The following is a 17,336-nucleotide window of genomic DNA, read 5'->3' as shown; positions in this document are numbered from 1 at the left end:
GCAGCTCTGCTCTCCTATTTGCATGGGTTAGTATTTTAAATTTGTGTGCGTGCGTGTGTGTGTGTGTGTGTGTGTGTGTGTGTGCGTGCGTCAGCCTGCCACAAATGAACTCTTTGTGTCCATGTTTTTCTTTTGTTTTCTCAGATTCTTGTGCCTGTTTTGTATTTTAATTATCGGTGAACAGGCCACATGAATACCTGCTTTTCTTTTCTGAGCACAAATAAGGAAAACCATAAAAAACAAAACATAAGGAACCTCATGTTACATGCCTTTGTTTATTGGTAGTCTGACAACAGGGATGAGCACGAGTTCAGCAGCTACAGAGTGACATCTCGTGGCTGAGCGCGCTCCGGTGACCTGTTGCGCTCTGACCCCGCGGCAGTCAGGGTTTGGAAGTCACTTGGGTTCATTTTTCAACAGGATTTTAAGGTGTTGCCTTCATGGAATCACTATAAATATGCCGTATTTGCTTTATTGTATATTGGTGTACTTCCCATTCCTGTTCGTTTTTTTCACTTGACTTGCCAACATGTCCTTTCACTTCCTGCAAGTCCTCCATAGGCAAAACACTACGTGACACAAGCTCTCCCCTCGCTCTCTTCACTAGGCCTTCCAGAGGAGGAACAGCGTCATGACCTTGGGTTAAATGACGCACCCAGTACGCAGCAGTCCTTCCGCTGCAGCATCCTGCCTGTATGACTTGTAATGATCCCTACAGCGCTCAGAAGGACAGGTGGTTTTTCTAGGTCAGGTCAAAATGTTTTCATTACAGTAAACGGCACCAAATTCAGCACAAGTTGATTACAGGAATAAACGACAGAGGATGACTTGAATAATCAGGTGTGAGATGATTTAATTGGTGGCAATAAGGAGGTAAATAGCAAATGCAAAACAAATGCTTAAAGCACACAAAGTTCCAATAAATAAGCATGACTATAATTAAATAATACAACATGCGCACACAGTATATAAGGATCAGTGAGTGACTGTCAGGATTTATACAGCCGGAGTAGATTTCATTGCAAGTTATTTACAATAAAAAAAAGTTTTTTTTTAAAAAAAAAACCCACACAGCTTTTCTTTTAGCAGGCCATAAGACAGATACACCCGGATAATAAACATTGGGAATTTTGCTGACAGCAGAGAGTTTCAAACCATGTTCTCTGAGGTTACATGTGCAATATTGAGCAGCCAGTTAATAAAAAAAAAAAGGAATATACACGTCCATGTATGAGCTGTGACTTGAGCGCCATCTCGTGGTGGCCAAATAAGTTACAACAATAACACAGTGAGGTTAGAAAGTGTGCATCTAAGTTCTGGATTATTTACAAGCAGTTTAGTAAAAATATTCTTCTTAATATACACATAAGGTAACTTTAGCTACAATAGATTAAAACTCTGAATCACATTTTACATTGATTTACCGTGATGTATACACTGTGTACACACTATCTGGTGAGAGGAATAGCAAAGAGATTGACAAAACAACAAAAATAATGCAGAGAAAGACAATTATTTGGCATTTCAAGGATATTGCTGAGAGTTCCTGAGTTAGTCCTAGCACCCAGTGACTGAAGTCATTCTTCACGTGTACAGTACGTAAGAAAGAATTAGCAGTGCAGACCTGACAGATTGATGGCAACAAAACAAAGTTTTTGCTCAAGTTTAGTGGTATCTTTGCTGAGTACAAGACATAGATTACAAGTCACCAGAAATATAAAAAATGAAAAGAGGAATTATTAGAGGTTGCACAAGGAATTACTTTCAGCGATACAGTTAAAAATGTTCTTTTGTGGCCCAATTTTTTTCTGGACTCAGAGACCTGACACAACATGGCTCAGTTGAGGGAGCTTGGAAAGACACTTCCCTGGACGGTCTAACCCTTCACAGCTCCCCAGGGCTGCAGAGTGGCCTGAGGCAGGATGAACTGTGGAGACGGCTGCGGCAAGATGTAGTAGCCAAATACCTGCTGGGGCGGAGGAGGCGGTGCTGGAGGCACGCACACTGTGTTCAGAAACACTGGAGCGCCCTTCTTGTACTGAGGCCAAACTGGTGCAGGGTGGTAGAAATACTGGAGGCTGGCAGGGATCTGAACAGGAAGGAGTGCAAGAGATTAGAGGGACGTGAAACACACTTTGTCCATATGGGAGGAAACAAAGGTGTTTTCCTTTCTAGAACATTTAATACTGAAACGTAATCACAATGTCAACAAGTCCCATGAAAAGACCAAAACCAACAATCCCTTTGTCTGTCTCTCAGTTCTTTCAGACGTTCTGTTCCTACAGGGGACATATTTAAAGGTGCAGTATGTAAGAACTGTCTAATTCACACTCAAAACAAACAAGAGTAGCATTTCATCAGAGTGACTGCTAACTGCAGCTGCCATTAGGTAGTGGCAGCCAGGAACTGTAGTTTCTAGCAAGCGTTACCTATATGCATAATTGGTGCATTTCTTTGGGACCAATTCCAGCTGCGGATTAACACATTTGATGTTCTGGCTCTAAAAGCAGCAGGATATGGTATGAGGGACTGACTCCCACTACAGTGCCCATTTTATGGTAATTCATGCAAATGTTTCAGACCGTAATGCTTCTTCTAAGGATTTCAAATGAAGCTTAACTGTCTGACATATTTTGAGATGCAGTCACCCAAAAAATCGTCGAGCAGAATCCACAATTTGAATCAAGTGATTCAATGAACAATTAATTGAGCTGCAAGTGAATGCAGATACATAAATGATGTTTTTTGGTATAGACCTAAGTATTTTTACTATAATAGTGTTATAGCCCAATTTTTATATTTATATATATATATATATTTATATATATATATATATATATATATATATATATATATATATATATATATGTTTTGTTTTGTTTTTTTTCCCCCCCTTCTACTTGGGTTGTATAAATGTAATTTATGGTGCTGTTGGATGGCTGCTAGTCTGGATAAAGATTGTTGATTGATTCCGCTGGGAATGAGAATTCTCTAGAATTGCTGAATAGATGACATGTTGATTTAGAAACTGAATGTAAACTAAAGCTTCAAACTCTTCAGTACAGTGTGGTTCATTGATGTGTTTTTGTACAACAATTAAATTCTATGGCACAGATTATACACAGTCATATCAGACTTTGACTGCACAGACAAGACATGTCGTAGGTTCAGTTTCCTTGGTTTGTTTTTTATGGGATTTCTTGACAGTAAGAAAAGAATATCACGAACAGATGGTCCTAAATAAGAAATAATTACCATATTTCTGACGTATTTGACCTTATTTGGTCCTTCTCCGCGCCTCTTCCGAATCCTGGGCACCATCAATATTGTGTACGTGTCACTTTCTGCCGCTTCCTTCTTCGCAACCTCCTTCTCGTCATCTTTTGCCTCCTCCTCTGTGTCGCTCGATGCAGTGGAACCACAATCTGAAGAGGTAGCGGAGTGGTAATCTGATGTGTCCAGGTTTACAGATTCCCCAGACAAGTCATGCCGTTCTCCCTTCGCACCCTCCTCCTCCTCCTCCTCGTCATCTTCCTCTTTGAAAAAGCTTATCGTGAAGGGCCTGCTGTTCTCTCCAGATCTGTGAAGAAAAAAAAGGCGGGTTATTTTAAACCACACGCAAGTCATTCTTAATTTAACTGTTGCCTATATTCGTACTTTTCACGTCCCACATGCTGTTATTCACCACTTTGCAGTATGCATCATGGCTTGAACTCACTCTCATAAATCTTGGCTAGACTGAGAAACGCCTCCTTGTTGTTAAAGCTCGTCTGTCGGTGTCATTCTTTGCCTCTGCCTCAGCAGGCCAGCCGGTGACTCACCTTGCACACACCTCCAGGGGGTCGATCCACAGAGTGAGCTCACGCGGGAGGCCGAGCTCACTGGGTGTGAGCTCACTTTCCTCACACGCCTTCAGGACCGCCTCATCACAGAGCACTCCATTATTTATCCGGATACATCTGTAGAGTAAGCGCGAATGATTATATGGATCTCGCTGATAAATGAGATATAATTCTACAATCTTTTAATCTTTTTAAATGAGCACTGTGTAGTTTTGGAGAAGAAATTCAAACCAAGACTTATTATATTAATGAGGTTATAATGCAAACTCAGAAATATTTATCTCTTCCATCACTGAATAAATAAGCTGTTCTCAGAGGAAAATAAGGTCCCAGAACACTCTTGGAAGCTAGAGAGGTGGCAGGTTCTGCCACATATAAACATAGTAAACCGATATGAAATGATTATAAAATGATTTTTTATTCAGTCATGAAAACAAAGATCTCCCAAATTAAAATTTCTGCCCCAAAACTACAACGTGCACCTTTAATATTAGTAATTACCTGTACGCCTGGCCCTTGCTGGGGCTGTCAGGGTACCAGTGGTCCTCGTATTTGTCGCATAATAGTTTCTGTAGCTTCTCAGCAAACAATTCTGCCTTGGCTTCATCCAGTTTGCCACGTGCCACGACCAGGCGTTTGAGGAAGTTGACTCCAGCTTTCACCTCTCTTTTCATGGTGTCTGTAGAAAAACTGAGGAAAAAAGGGGAGAAAAAAAATCACTTGAGGCTGTAAACATATACATTGTGGTGTCTCTGTGTTTATGAGAATGAGTGAGTGGCTCTGTAATAACACACCACGCTGACATTTGAGTACATAAAGAAGTGTGATTTAAGTTTTTGGTAACAGACTGTGACTTCCCTTCAATAAGCTGCGGGGGAGCAGGAACGTCAGTTGCAGTGATAACAGCACTTCCCTGTGCAGTTACCCCTCAGCCTCCTATTTTTATAACCTTCAGGGGAGCGCTGTGTGTACGAGTGCCTGGCATTTTACAGCTACGGACATGGCGACGTGTTGAGAGTGGAGTTTGTATTCAGGCAAACAAGATGCAAAGTAGCCCTGCCATGCTGACATGCAAGTATTCTGAAATGCAAATCCAATGAGCTCACTGTGCTGTTTATGCTCTGATAGCATGTCTGTTTGGGTTTGGTGCCAATGTCAGCCTGACCGAAGAGAGAACTGTGTTCAACAAAGGCCAAGGCAAATCCAACTTTGCAGCAGAGATGGCTCGGAGTGCTGACATCCTGCTGATGGCCCTGACGAGAGAGTCGTGCCTTGAACTTTGAGGTGCAGGGAGTCATTTGTTATTGTGGCTTGGAACACACAACTGTTGCTTCAGCATGTGTAATGTGTTGTGAGAGAAAATTATTATTTGCCCCGGCGGACTTGGCCACAACCTCGACTAAGAGGAGTGGTGTGACACAACAAGTAAGAGTAGTTGTAACTTTAGAACCCTAACAAATATGTTTTTACATCACTCCAACTATGAGAGCCATATGTTTAGATGTTAAACAGCAGCCTTTCAAATTGCAGTCAGTTATTAGTTTGCGTGGTAAACAGGTTCAAATTGCACGTATCCTTCAGTTTGTTGTTTTTCTGGGTTACATCTCCATTTTGATTTCCATCACTCAGCAGCTGAGGGTTCATTCCAACATTCCGAAAAAGCAAAAGGTTATTGGTCAGAACAACCTGTCACTTTGTCCGACACACACAAACACTGACACAGGTTTTTCTGGTCCGTTGCCGTTTCAAAATTTCTGCCAAAACTTTAAAGAATGTTAAAGCAGCATTGTATTTCCTCAACTTGAAACCTCGAGAAAACACTGAGGGTGTGTTCGCTGACTGTGCTTTAACTGGACGTCTCACTGCCCTTGTCCCCCTCAATCTTTCATATAGAGTGTTCATGTCCAAGTTAACATGATTCACATTTCAGTAACATAAAGCAGAGATGAAACATACATTTGGCTCTGAATGTTTCAGAAAACAAGATGCGAAAATTATTGAAGAAATACTACGTTGTATGTTATTGTCTCCTGCCATTGTGATATCAATTCATTTTAGTATTTAAGTTGTTTGATGTAGGAGTTTATTATTATTTTTTTTTACTATTATTAATCTGATTCTTGATTAACTGATTAATTGTTTGGTAATAAAATGTTAGAATATAGAGAAAATTACCATCACAATGTCTCAAAGTCGCTAGGCTTTTGTTATATAATTTTGTTGAGTTGTGTACTTACATTATCCCAAATATTCCCGACAACAATCAAACCGACATCTGCACCTTCAATCAAGGTAACAGTAGCAGGACCACTGTGATACGTCAGAGAGTGTTTGTTTGTTCGCTCGTGTTGGAGCACGATAATCAATTTTCACGGGGAAAGGAGGCTGTTTAACACTTATGAAAACAACCTCCACGATCCCACACGACTTCACAACATCACCAAAGTCCGACCCATAGAGTCACAAGTTACATTGTGCGCATTCAATCCCAAGTTTAAGCTTATTTTGTTCAAAAAACAATGAAAAATCCAAAGATATTCCGTTTGGTATCAAAGAGGACATACAAATATTCATATGTGAGAAGGTGGAACCAGTGTTTTTTGTGGGCGTTTATGATTAAATGATGAATTGATTCTCAAAATTGCAGCTGATTCAATTTCAACTAATTTACTAATAGTGTCAGCTCTGGCTTTTCCGATATGGCTTGAGAAAAATGTATCTGTCTCACAAACTAATAAACAATTTAAACACCTGTTGGATTATCTGAGAAATACAGTAGTGGTTCACACAGGACGACATGTAACAGTGTTAAAATAATTTCTTGTGATTTATTATTTTTGGCCCTGACACAAGGTTCAGCTGACAACATGCAACACCACACGCATCGCTCTCAAGTCACGCATTGTATTCTGTTAGAGCCCAGCCCAGACTGAGTCATGTTTACAACTAACTTGCATCATACCAACTTAAAGAGAAATGTTTGGAGATACCAGGAAACCTGAGACACATTCACATCTCCAACTGGGTTTATCTATTTTATTTTATTTTGATTACTTGTGCCACTTTCTTGATCTAATCAAAGGTTCAGTGACGCCCTTAAAAAAAAAATAGGCTCCCAACCATGACGAGCAGAGTTGGCTACTCAGTCTGCACACCATGTTTACTCTGTCTGTTTACTGAACAGCGACATGCAGCCATTATCACAAAGTCTGCTGATACTGTTTTGATTTTACGTGTGAAAAACTTGACCGATTTGCAGACTGAGACCGTGTGTTTAATGATGGAGGAGAGGCTGAATCACTTCTCTGGTCGCCATTTGACGCCTTTAAAGCAGCACTATGTAGCTTAATGTAAGACATTTTAATCAAAAGAGAATAATCTTAATTGACTGATTTTTCTATGCCTCCAAACAGCATTTGAGGGGAATGCAAAGAGAAAGTGCAATAATTACTATTAATAATAAATGATCAACACCTTTAGCAACATCTCACCAAGTGTGTCTCAACAAGTATAAGCCGACATGTTTTTGTTCTTTGTTTTGATTTAACTTATCAAAAAGGTGCTTTTGGGGAGGACATTTTAATCCAAATGATAAAGATCTTTATCTGGCTGTTTTTTGCCTAAACAAACTAAATAAACAAATTATCTTACTTTGTGACAATAAACTGAATAAACAAGCTGACTTTAAAGGACAAAACAATTTCATACTGTTTTACCAAGTAGGTAATTATCAATTATCAAGGTGCACTATGCAGTTTTGGGGTGGGAGTGGGACCTTGATTGACTGATATTTTAACGACCTAACAAACTCTCTTTGTTTTCATGCCTGACTAAACGGACTGACCTTGAAGGAACAACAGAATTCCGTACTCTTCAATTTGAATCCAGAAAGGTGGCAGGGTCCGCCACCTATAAACAAACAGTGTTCTGGGGACCTTGTCCCCTGAGAACCTCTTGTTTATTCAGTTTTGGAAAAGATACACATTTCTGAGTTCGTGTTATTAAGTCGTTAATAATGCAAATATCAAAATTCCACGTGAGGGTTTCTTCTCCAAAACTACGCAGTGCACCTTTAAGGTGTTCTCAATGCACAGCTGAACAGGGGGTTCGTGGTTGTGACCGACAGGCAGGTACAGGTGAGGCTTTGTGAGACCTCTTTGAGATCTGGTTTCGTCGATATTTCACTTCAGGTGAAACTGAAGGAGACACAACAACGCGATGAAGACACAACTTTGAGTGCGTGACTCAAGTTAGGAACACGTGTCTGTGTGCGTGTAGCTGCTCGTGGCTGTGTATCACAACCAGAAATGAAGAATAAGTTGAAGAAGAAAAAAAAGTCGAGATGAAACGACAGCTGAATTCTCTCTCGGGACTCTAGTTTCTGTTCTCACTGCTGAGGGAGAGGAAACTTCTCGCGACGAGCTGGAAATAACACATTTGGGTTTTCGGGTTTTCTGACAGCGCGGAAACCCCCCAGTGGAAATGAGCAGAAACAGGCCTCCGCTGAGGTGTTGAAGGTACAACTTCACGTTTACTCAACTCTTAAAAAAGTTTGACGCGGGGTAGTTTCTAAAAGTTTATCCGTTAAACCCCTTTGTGATAAACTAGTAAAAACATAAAAATAAATTGTTCGCTGATAATAAACAGAACGACACACAAAATCAAGTGGCGGACTTATTGATAACAGTTTGATAAAAGCGACCTCAACAAATTAACCATTGATAAAAACACTCAGAGAGAGACAGATAGAGAGCGGTACTCACGATACAAAGCGTCCGGGCAGCGCGTGAGTGTCCTCGGGGCCCCTTGTGCTTGTTGTCTCGTGGCTGTCTGCCTGCTGCTGCCTCCGTGCTGCTGTGTTGGAGTTATTATGGTTAGCACATGTTGCTTCCTTGTTCTCGGCTCTGCGCTCGTCCCTGCTGCTGCAACAGAGACGTAACATTACCGTCAGTGTGACTCACTTCCTTTACTCAGCGCCGTGAGCAAGAGCTGACGGGGCGACACCCCACCGGACCAAATATGGGCAGTGAAGGTAAACAGCTGAGTGAACGGGGCTTTCTCTCTGTTACAGGACGTCTGTTCGGTCCTATTACTTACAATAATACTCATTGTCCTTTAACTCTGTGATATTTGATGTTTATCCCTCGTGCAGGTTTATTTTTTGTTTGGCGCGTGGCAGATAACAGTGATATTATGGTCACGTCATCGTTCAAGATACTCGTTTTGCTTCCACTTTCTAACAACGCGCCCTTTTATTAAAGATTTACAGGCTGTGTTAACTGACTGCTTCATCAGTGGCTTGTAAGATGATCAGGGAAGACATCTTTATGGTTGCCAGGTTGGGAAAAAACATAATAGATTCCAATAGAAGCAGCAATGCAAAGTGGCAAAATAGAAAGTACCAATGCTGTGTGTAGGCTACTATATGTAATTATTGAAATAGATTTTAATAGCACAGGTGTCAAAATGTATGTGTGGAGTTGAAAAGCAAAGTAGCAAAGGGGGTAAAACCTGAGGAAAGTACCTCAAAGTTTAAGTGAATCTACGTAGTTACATTACATGAATGGTGGAGAACTCCTTTGACATGGTAGTTTTTATTTAATCTGTCATAAAAAAAATAAAACAGACGAAAACCAAAACAACTGACACAGATTCAATCCCACAGTCACACCTGGTCATGAAGTGACAGAAAAAATTATGATGTAAATGGATTTGCATTTCTATGGTGCTTTTCCTGTCTACTGACCATTTAGGGTTCAGTATCTTGCTCTTGTTTCGACATGCAGCTGGGGGAGCCGGGTCTCTGAACCAGCAACCAAGTTTGCATTAAATTGGCACATGACAAAATGAAAAACTAAAAGTTATCATAACTTCTGGTCATAAGACGTACTAGTTAAAAAAGCTATAAGCGATATACTATCCAATATATATGTATATATATATATATATATATATATATATATATATATATATATATATATATATATATATATATATATACATATATATATATATATATATATGTATATATATATTTATAATTCATATTGTGAAAGAAATATGAAATAATATAACAAAACCTATTCTATAAAGTAAGAAAAAACATAGATATAAAAATATATTTTCTTTTTATGTTGTGAAGAAGCATAAACTGGAAACTCAAGTCCCTCAAAAAATAAAATAAAATAAATAACAGTACCTTAATAGACCAGTTAGTGATAATGTTGTTTATAAATACTCCTGCTTTCTAATAACCATTACATCTGCTGTCATTAATCATTAATAAAACATTTTTTTTAATAATCCATGCATCTTTAGAGAATAATGGGTTATTAATAAGTGGATTTAGGTTCGGATTTTAAACTATTTATCCAGATCCTAATTGTTTAAAGTACAGTACTTGGGGGATTAAGGGAACACTTTATTGCCATAGTATAACACCAAGTCAGTTAAAATTCAGGGATATCAATCTGTCCATTTAGGAAGCAGAAGTAATCATGAATCAATTCCACTACTTTGGTGCAAATGAAAGTGACAACAGGTGCAATGGAGAGGCAAAAGCAAAACAACATACATAAAGGGAAAGTTTTTGCATGTGGTGGCCACAGACAATTGCTCTCTCTGCATGAGGCGGCACCTGCAGTCCAAACAGGTTGCACAGGTAGTCCAGTTGCTCCAGAATGGCACCTAGTGGGACCTGTGCTCACAGCCCTGCACCATACAGCTCCACTGGCATTTGTGAGAGAACACCAGAATTGGCAGGTCCGCTACTGGTGTCCTGCTCTCTTCACAGATGAGAGCAGGTTCACACTGAGCACATGTGAAAGACGTGAGAGACTCTGGAGATGCTGTGGTGGACATTGTGTTGCCTATAACATCATCCAGTATGACCGGTTCTGCAGTGGATCAGTGATGGTCTGGGGAGACATATCCTTGGAGGGTCGCACAGGCTTCCATGTCATAAGCAACAGTACCCTGTCTGCTGTAAAGTACCGGGATTAAATCCTCAGAGCGGTTGTCAGATCTTATGATGGTACAGTGGGCCCTGGGTTCCTCCTGATGCAGGACAATGTCAGGCCTCATTTGGCCATGAGTGTGTAGGGAGTTCATGGATGACGAAAGTATTGATGCCATTGACTGTCCCTCTTGTTCCCCCGACCTAAATCCAATTGAGCACCTATGGGATGCTATGCATTGGTGAATCCAGCGACACCAAGTGCGGTCACAGACTTCAGGTGCTCACTAATGCCCTGATCCAGGTCTGGGAGGAGATTCCCCGGGACACCAGCAGCTGACTCATCAGCTACATGCCCAGACGTTGCTGGGTATGTGTACAGGTGCGCGGGAGCCGTACACACTACTGAGTCACATGATGAGTTGCAGTGATAGAATTCAAGCAAGTTGGATCAGCCTGTTCAATTATTTACTTTGATTCTCAGTGTGATTTTGAATCCAGCCCTCAGTGGGCTCATGATTTTGGATTTCACTGACCATTGTTACGTCATTTTGTTTTCAACAAATTATATAACGTACATCAGAAAAGATTTACTAACTTGAGTAATTCATTTATTAAGATCTGATGTGTGTTTAAAGTGTTCCCTTCATTTTTTTGAGCAGTGTAGTAAATAATTTATTAACCAATAGTAAAGTTATTGCTTTAATATTTTTGAAGGTCCTTATTAGGAGACAGTACAGATTTTATATTTCAACAATCATAACTTAATTTATTATATTTTTCAGTCAAATCAAAGCAATGATAACCACATTTGATTTTTAACCAAAATACTTACCAATGTTTAATAAAACAGCGTTCAGGTTGGCTGTTACATTGTTTTTGAGTTTGGGTTTCACCATAATAAGCTGACACACTGGAATTCATAAATGCACATCATTACTGGTTTTACTGTCCTCCTAAAATCTTAAGTGCGTTTGTGGATTACCGCAGCTTTTTTATTTTCGCCTTGCACATATTTAGATTTATCTGGGCTTATTTTATCTTTATTCAGTCAGAGATGTTGAGGCCCTCAGTCCCAGCAGCCTTAGATGGTCTACAGTCTACAGTTTATTATTGTACCATTAAAAACAGCCATTCACCTGCTGCATGAGCACTGGCGAAGATTTACAAGTTTGGGTTCAAACACGAATGAGACGGGTGATGAGAGAAAAGACAGAAAAAACATTTCTTTACTCAGAGATGGAAAAGTTCAGTCCTGACCTTAAAGGGCAATATGGAAGAACTGGCCAAGTGTTAGATTCATACTCTAAACAAATAGGGGGCAGCACATCAACAGAGTAACCGTTAACTGCTGCTAACTGTAGTTGCCTTTAGCTAGTTAGCTCAGTTAGCAGTGTAGCTTACAGTCCAGACTGCAAGCTTGGAGCACTAGAGGAGTGTTGGTGTTGTTTACACAGTTGATACTTGTAGTTATTTTTACATACATAAACATTAAGTTGATATGGCGAGCCATTTAAGCACGCACTTGCTATTTTACACACATGCAGTAGATACACTCAGCTACCCCAAATCCTGCATCCTGCTTACAAGCTAACGTAAGCGGCGAGTTTGTGTGTGCATGTGTGTGAGCTATGTGAGAATTTGTCTGAGTGCAAAAGGTAGCAGCAAAAACTTGTATAGAATTTTATTGATTCACTATTTCACTATTTGTTAACTCTTCTTACTTATCAATACCTATGCATTTGTGTTAATTGCTTTGAACTCTGTTAACTTTACTAAACCTGTACAGTCGTTGACAGCAATAAAATCGTAATATTTTCTCTTTTTTTTTTTTTTTTTACTTTCAGACTTGAGTGAGGCAGACTAACAGGTGACTAACAATGATTTGCCAATTGAGTGCACAATAAGTCTGGACTCGCAGCAGCATTGTGATGATAACTAATTTATCTGGGCTTATTTTCAACAAACTGTCCTATATAATTTGTTCAAACTCATGGCTCTTGACCACAGAGCTACGACCATAACAAGCTGCGAGTCTGTATGTTTAAGATCAATAAAGCATCCATAAATACCAGCAGTTCACAGCAACACAGACTGAAAGACTCACATAAATCACAGAGCAAAGGCTCATATAATATTAACAAGATTGTACCATAAGAGTATTTTCTTTATAGTCCCTTAAGGTCAGAACCCCTACATTATTAAGTGTAAAAAAAAAATGTTGCTGCTAATTGATTGTTGCCTAGTTTGCAAAGTATCGTATTTTACGAGCCAACTATATGTTTTGTATGTAAAACCTAGATTACAGAGTGACTACAACTGTGAAGTAAATGTAAAAAGTCCTGTAGCTCCCTTGATAGAGAAGAAATTTTATTTTAAAGTGACATAAAATGTGAATATTCAAGTAAAGCACAGGAACCTTGAAACAGTGCTTAATTACAATGCTTGAGTAAATGTACTGTTTTACTTTCCACCACGGCTTCTTAGATAATATTGATCAGGGAGCTGCACTTCACTCCTGACCAGACTGTGTTAGTTCCTCTTTGTAACCACTAGAGGGCAGGCTGGTTTCTCTTCTTAAATTTAATCCCAGTTCAAAATGTTGCACCGAACGAGGCAGAAACTACTACTCACGACTCTGTCCCAGTCTTTATCGCTATATTTAGGTGTCAGCTCTCCTTTTCTCCCTTGATAACCGCATCTGTCAGCTTTCTTCAAACTCAACCATCATCCCTCCATTTGTATTTCTTTTAAGTCTAATATCAGGCCTTAATTTTATTTGAAATACTGCATTCTTGCAGGACATTTGCACAATGAAAGAGAATGAAAACAAACATGTCGGCCTTTAATGCTTTACAGACGAGCCATTAGCTGATTATTAGTTCTCTGTGCGATGTCAGTAATTCCTGTTACCTCTCTCACTTTTCCTGTTGTCTTTCAGTCTGTTCTTCCTTTTCCGTCTACACACACCTTTATGTCCCTTTTCCTTCTTTCTTTCACGCAGCTCCTCATTAGTCCCTTGGTTTCTCTTGGTCTATTTCTATTTTAACCTTTTTTTCCCTTTCCTTTCTGTCTCCTGACAGTGGTGTGTGTTTGTGTCATTGCAGGTGCTCTGAGGACAGTGTGTCAGATCTGTGTGGATTTTTTCTTCTCTCCTGCCTGTACTGGGTCACACTGCCTGTCCCAGTTGCCAACTCAAGGGAAAAAAAATTGCGGTGAGTGAGTGTGTGTGAGAGATGGAAATAGATAGATAGAGACATGAGAGAGGTAGAAAATGTTCAAGAGTGGGTGTGTTAGTATTGATTAGCATTGTTTTGAGGGGCTGATGGAAATTAAATTGCCTTCTCCGTCTTTGTTTACCGACCGTCTCTCTTTCTCACTCTTTTTGCTGGCGTTGACCTCCTTCCCACTCCATCTTCTTGTGGTGAACCTCTGTAGGCAATTTCTGCTGTTAACTATAAGACTGATTGCATTAAACAAGCAATTAATTTTCTCAAAGAGTCACAGGTCGTTCTGCTTCGTTCTTCCTGTCTTTCTAATCCTCATGCAGCCTCTCAGACCTCACAGCTTCTGCACGACTTTCTTCAAACTATTGATTTTCCCTGCCAGTTTGGCATTCGTGCTCCTCAAATACTGGCTGGTCTTCTGCTGTGATAATGGGAACTCAAACCGGGACACGGTTTCAATGTACGTATTTCTCACAAGTGTTCAGATTTTTGTAGATAAGTATTGGAAATGAAAGCACTTGACCTCGAAATGTGATCGTTCTTTTTCAGGAACAGCTTCTCTCTGAACACGTCTGGCGGTATCAATGAAGCCCACACGCACACACCACATGCAGCCTGCTTCGCCTTTAAAAACATATTGATTTCTCTCTTTCGCAGGGAGCTTAATGCGATCGATCGGCCAGGCCCTTTCAAGATCAGCGCCAGTATAAGCATCTCTTCCCCTAACACACATGCTGCCTCTTTCCCCTCAGGTAATGACTGTCCTTGGGCTGGGGGGAATAGTTTGTCTGCATTAAGAGAGAGAAGTGTTTCTCGTAGGATCCAGTCCCCCTTCGTCCTCGCTGCTCCTCAGTAATGTGGTTAACTATGGAGAGTGTATTCGTCCTCTTTGACAAAAGGTATGAGCGCATGCAGCACACACCTTCTTTGACCTTTATCATCTGCCCATCCCCCTCCCTCCCTCCCTCCCTCCTCCTCCTCTCCACCTCTCAGTGGGTCGATACCTATTTGTATTTGCAATGCATTAGACCAGTGCCCTCTTTTTAGATTGAAAAAGTTGGCTTTACTCACTTTGGCGCCTTGCTGGCAAATCGCACATGTAGACAGATGCTTTTTTTATGATAGTATTCCAACATTTTCTTGTTCTTTAAAGGCATTTTAAGATCACGGTAATGTGTCTGGTTAGCTCTTAAAAAAAGCAGGAAGTAAGATTTATATCTTTATTCAGTCAGAGATGTTGAGGCCCTCAGTCCCAGCAGCCTTAGATGGTCTACAGTCTACAGTTTATTATTGTACCATTAAAAACAGCCATTCACCTGCTTCATGAGCACTGGCGAAGATTTACAAGTTTGGGTTCAAACACGAATGAGACGGGTGATGAGAGAAAAGACAGAAAAAACATTTATTTACTCAGAGATGGAAAAGTTCAGTCTTGACCTTAAAGGGCAATATGGAAGAACTGGCCAAGTGTTAGATTCATACTCTAAACAAATAGGGGGCAGCACATCAACAGAGTAACCGTTAACTGCTGCTAACTGTAGTTGCCTTTAGCTAGTTAGCTCAGTTAGCAGTGTAGCTTACAGTCCAGACTGCAAGCTTGGAGCACTAGAGGAGTGTTGGTGTTGTTTACACAGTTGATATTTTTAGTTATTTTTACATACATAAACATTAAGTTGATATGGCGAGCCCTTTAAGCACGCACTTGCTATTTTACACACATGCAGTAGATACACTCAGCTACCCCAAATCCTGCATCCTGCTTACAAGCTAACGTAAGCGGCGAAATTGTGTGTGCATGTGTGTGAGCTATGTGAGAATTTGCATGAGTGCAAAAGGTAGCAGCAAAAACTTGTATAGAATTTTATTGATTCACTATTTCACTATTTGTTAACTATTCTTACTTATCAATACCTATGCACTTGTGTTAATTGCTTTGAACTCTGTTAACTTTACTAAACATGTACAGTCGTTGACAGAAATAAAATCTTAATATTTTCTCTTTTGTTTTTTTTTTTACTTTCAGACTTGAGTGAGGCAGACTAACAGGTGACTAACAATGATTTGCCAATTGAGTGCAAAATAAGTCTGGACTCGCAGCAGCATTATGATGATAACTGTGTTCAAATAAGAAATCCATGACAAATAAATACAATTTTGATTTGAATTCATTGCAAATAAATGGAATTCTATCACTGTTTGTTAACTATTCTTACTTATTCCCAAATTACTCTACTCATTGATGCATAATAAATCACACACAGTCTTGTTTTTCCCAATGCACTTAATACCACAATGAATTTCTTAAAAACTGTATTTAAAGAAGTCAAACAGATCAGCATGTCAAGCTGTTTGTGTCCTTTCTGCTATGTTGTCCTTGAATACAGTCTTTACCATGGTGCACTGTGCTGCATGGGGATGCTCCAATCGTTCGGAGAAAGGCATGTATGGCTTCCCCAAAGACAGAGAGAAATATGTGAGGTAATCATATTCAAACAATGCATTTGCAGTTTCGCACACTTTCAAATACCACACCACTGGGAAGTTTAAGATTCAATTAAAGATTAAATTGAAAACAGAGAACACAGAACAAGAAAAACTACTCAAAAAAACAAGTAAAGTTAAGTTGCCACCCCTCCCAAGAAGTCTATGATGTCATTCCCCACATTGAGGAACTGTTTAGGACAAAGGCTGGTTCCTCCCTCATGGAGCTTCCCAACGCAGTGGGTGTGTTGAAGAAGGAATCTCTGGCACTCTCCAGCAGGCTTCCATCATGCTATGGAGTAAAAGAAAAGATCATCGTAGATTTATTAGGTTTAGGTTGAGGATTGAAGCAAAAAAAAAAAAAAGAATGACAGGAAAAAACAACACTTAAAAGATGGCCATCTTAGAAGCAAGAGCCACACCAAGAAGGTGAAAAAGAACAGTGGCCTAGGTTCCACACCAAGCAACCCCAGAACAGCTGAAAGTGTTTCAGGACAAAGCCAGCATCACTGCCCCTCCACCTACCTGTATCCAGCAAACATCACTGTTCCGCCAACTACAATCATTAACAAGATACATGTAACATCCTTGTCATCATCATTCCTGAGCTATAAGATCTTTGGTCCTTACTCTTCAGTTCTCCTGATGTGCACCATGCAGCATCAATGCTGTATAATTACTTAAATTATTCATTAACTATATATCCATTACAGATACTAATATACATAGACTCATCACCCATGTCATAAGGCATACTTGTGCAGTCTAAGACAATCCAGTTCAACTGCTCTGCCATACATTCTTCATTTATAAAACTCATATATTTCTAAA

At 39.8% G+C, this 17,336-nt stretch overlaps 1 protein-coding gene and 1 long non-coding RNA gene across 3 annotated transcripts; one reads left to right on the top strand and one right to left on the bottom strand.

Annotated features, from left to right (window-relative positions):
• Positions 1-833: 833 nt before the first annotated feature.
• On the bottom strand, positions 834-8,835 carry LOC115567110 (maternal B9.15 protein). The gene is made up of 5 exons (XM_030393366.1): positions 8,606-8,835; positions 4,344-4,532; positions 3,822-3,959; positions 3,256-3,580; positions 834-2,089 (listed from the first exon to the last, which is right to left on the bottom strand). The coding sequence occupies exons 1-5, from the start codon at positions 8,782-8,784 to the stop codon at positions 1,877-1,879; spliced, it is 1,044 nt and encodes a 347-aa protein (XP_030249226.1). The 5' UTR covers positions 8,785-8,835; the 3' UTR covers positions 834-1,876.
• On the top strand, positions 8,793-16,276 carry LOC115567125 (uncharacterized). Of its 2 annotated transcripts, XR_003981141.1 has the most exons (5): positions 8,793-8,874; positions 13,905-14,012; positions 14,348-14,484; positions 14,777-14,923; positions 16,048-16,276. It is a non-coding gene; the product is annotated as an uncharacterized LOC115567125 (long non-coding RNA). The 2 variants fall into 2 exon arrangements; XR_003981140.1 differs by having other exon boundaries at positions 13,905-14,484.
• Positions 16,277-17,336: the final 1,060 nt, after the last annotated feature.

This window comes from Sparus aurata, chromosome 17, assembly GCF_900880675.1.
Source record: "Sparus aurata chromosome 17, fSpaAur1.1, whole genome shotgun sequence".
NCBI classification, from domain to species: Eukaryota; Metazoa; Chordata; class Actinopteri; order Spariformes; family Sparidae; genus Sparus; species Sparus aurata.
This window is presented reverse-complemented; position numbering and strand designations above follow the sequence as displayed.

Bases quoted from the DNA above. Each gene is read 5' to 3' on its own strand.
- LOC115567110 (XM_030393366.1), bottom strand. From the start codon at position 8,784: ATGTTACGTCTCTGTTGCAGCAGCAGGGACGAGCGCAGAGCCGAGAAC. The intron at 3,960-4,343 runs GTAATTACTAAT...CTTACTCTACAG, and splicing joins AGCAAGGGCCAGGCGTACAG to ATGTATCCGGATAAATAATG. The intron at 3,581-3,821 runs GTGAGTCACCGG...TTTTCTTCACAG, and splicing joins CCCCTGGAGGTGTGTGCAAG to ATCTGGAGAGAACAGCAGGC.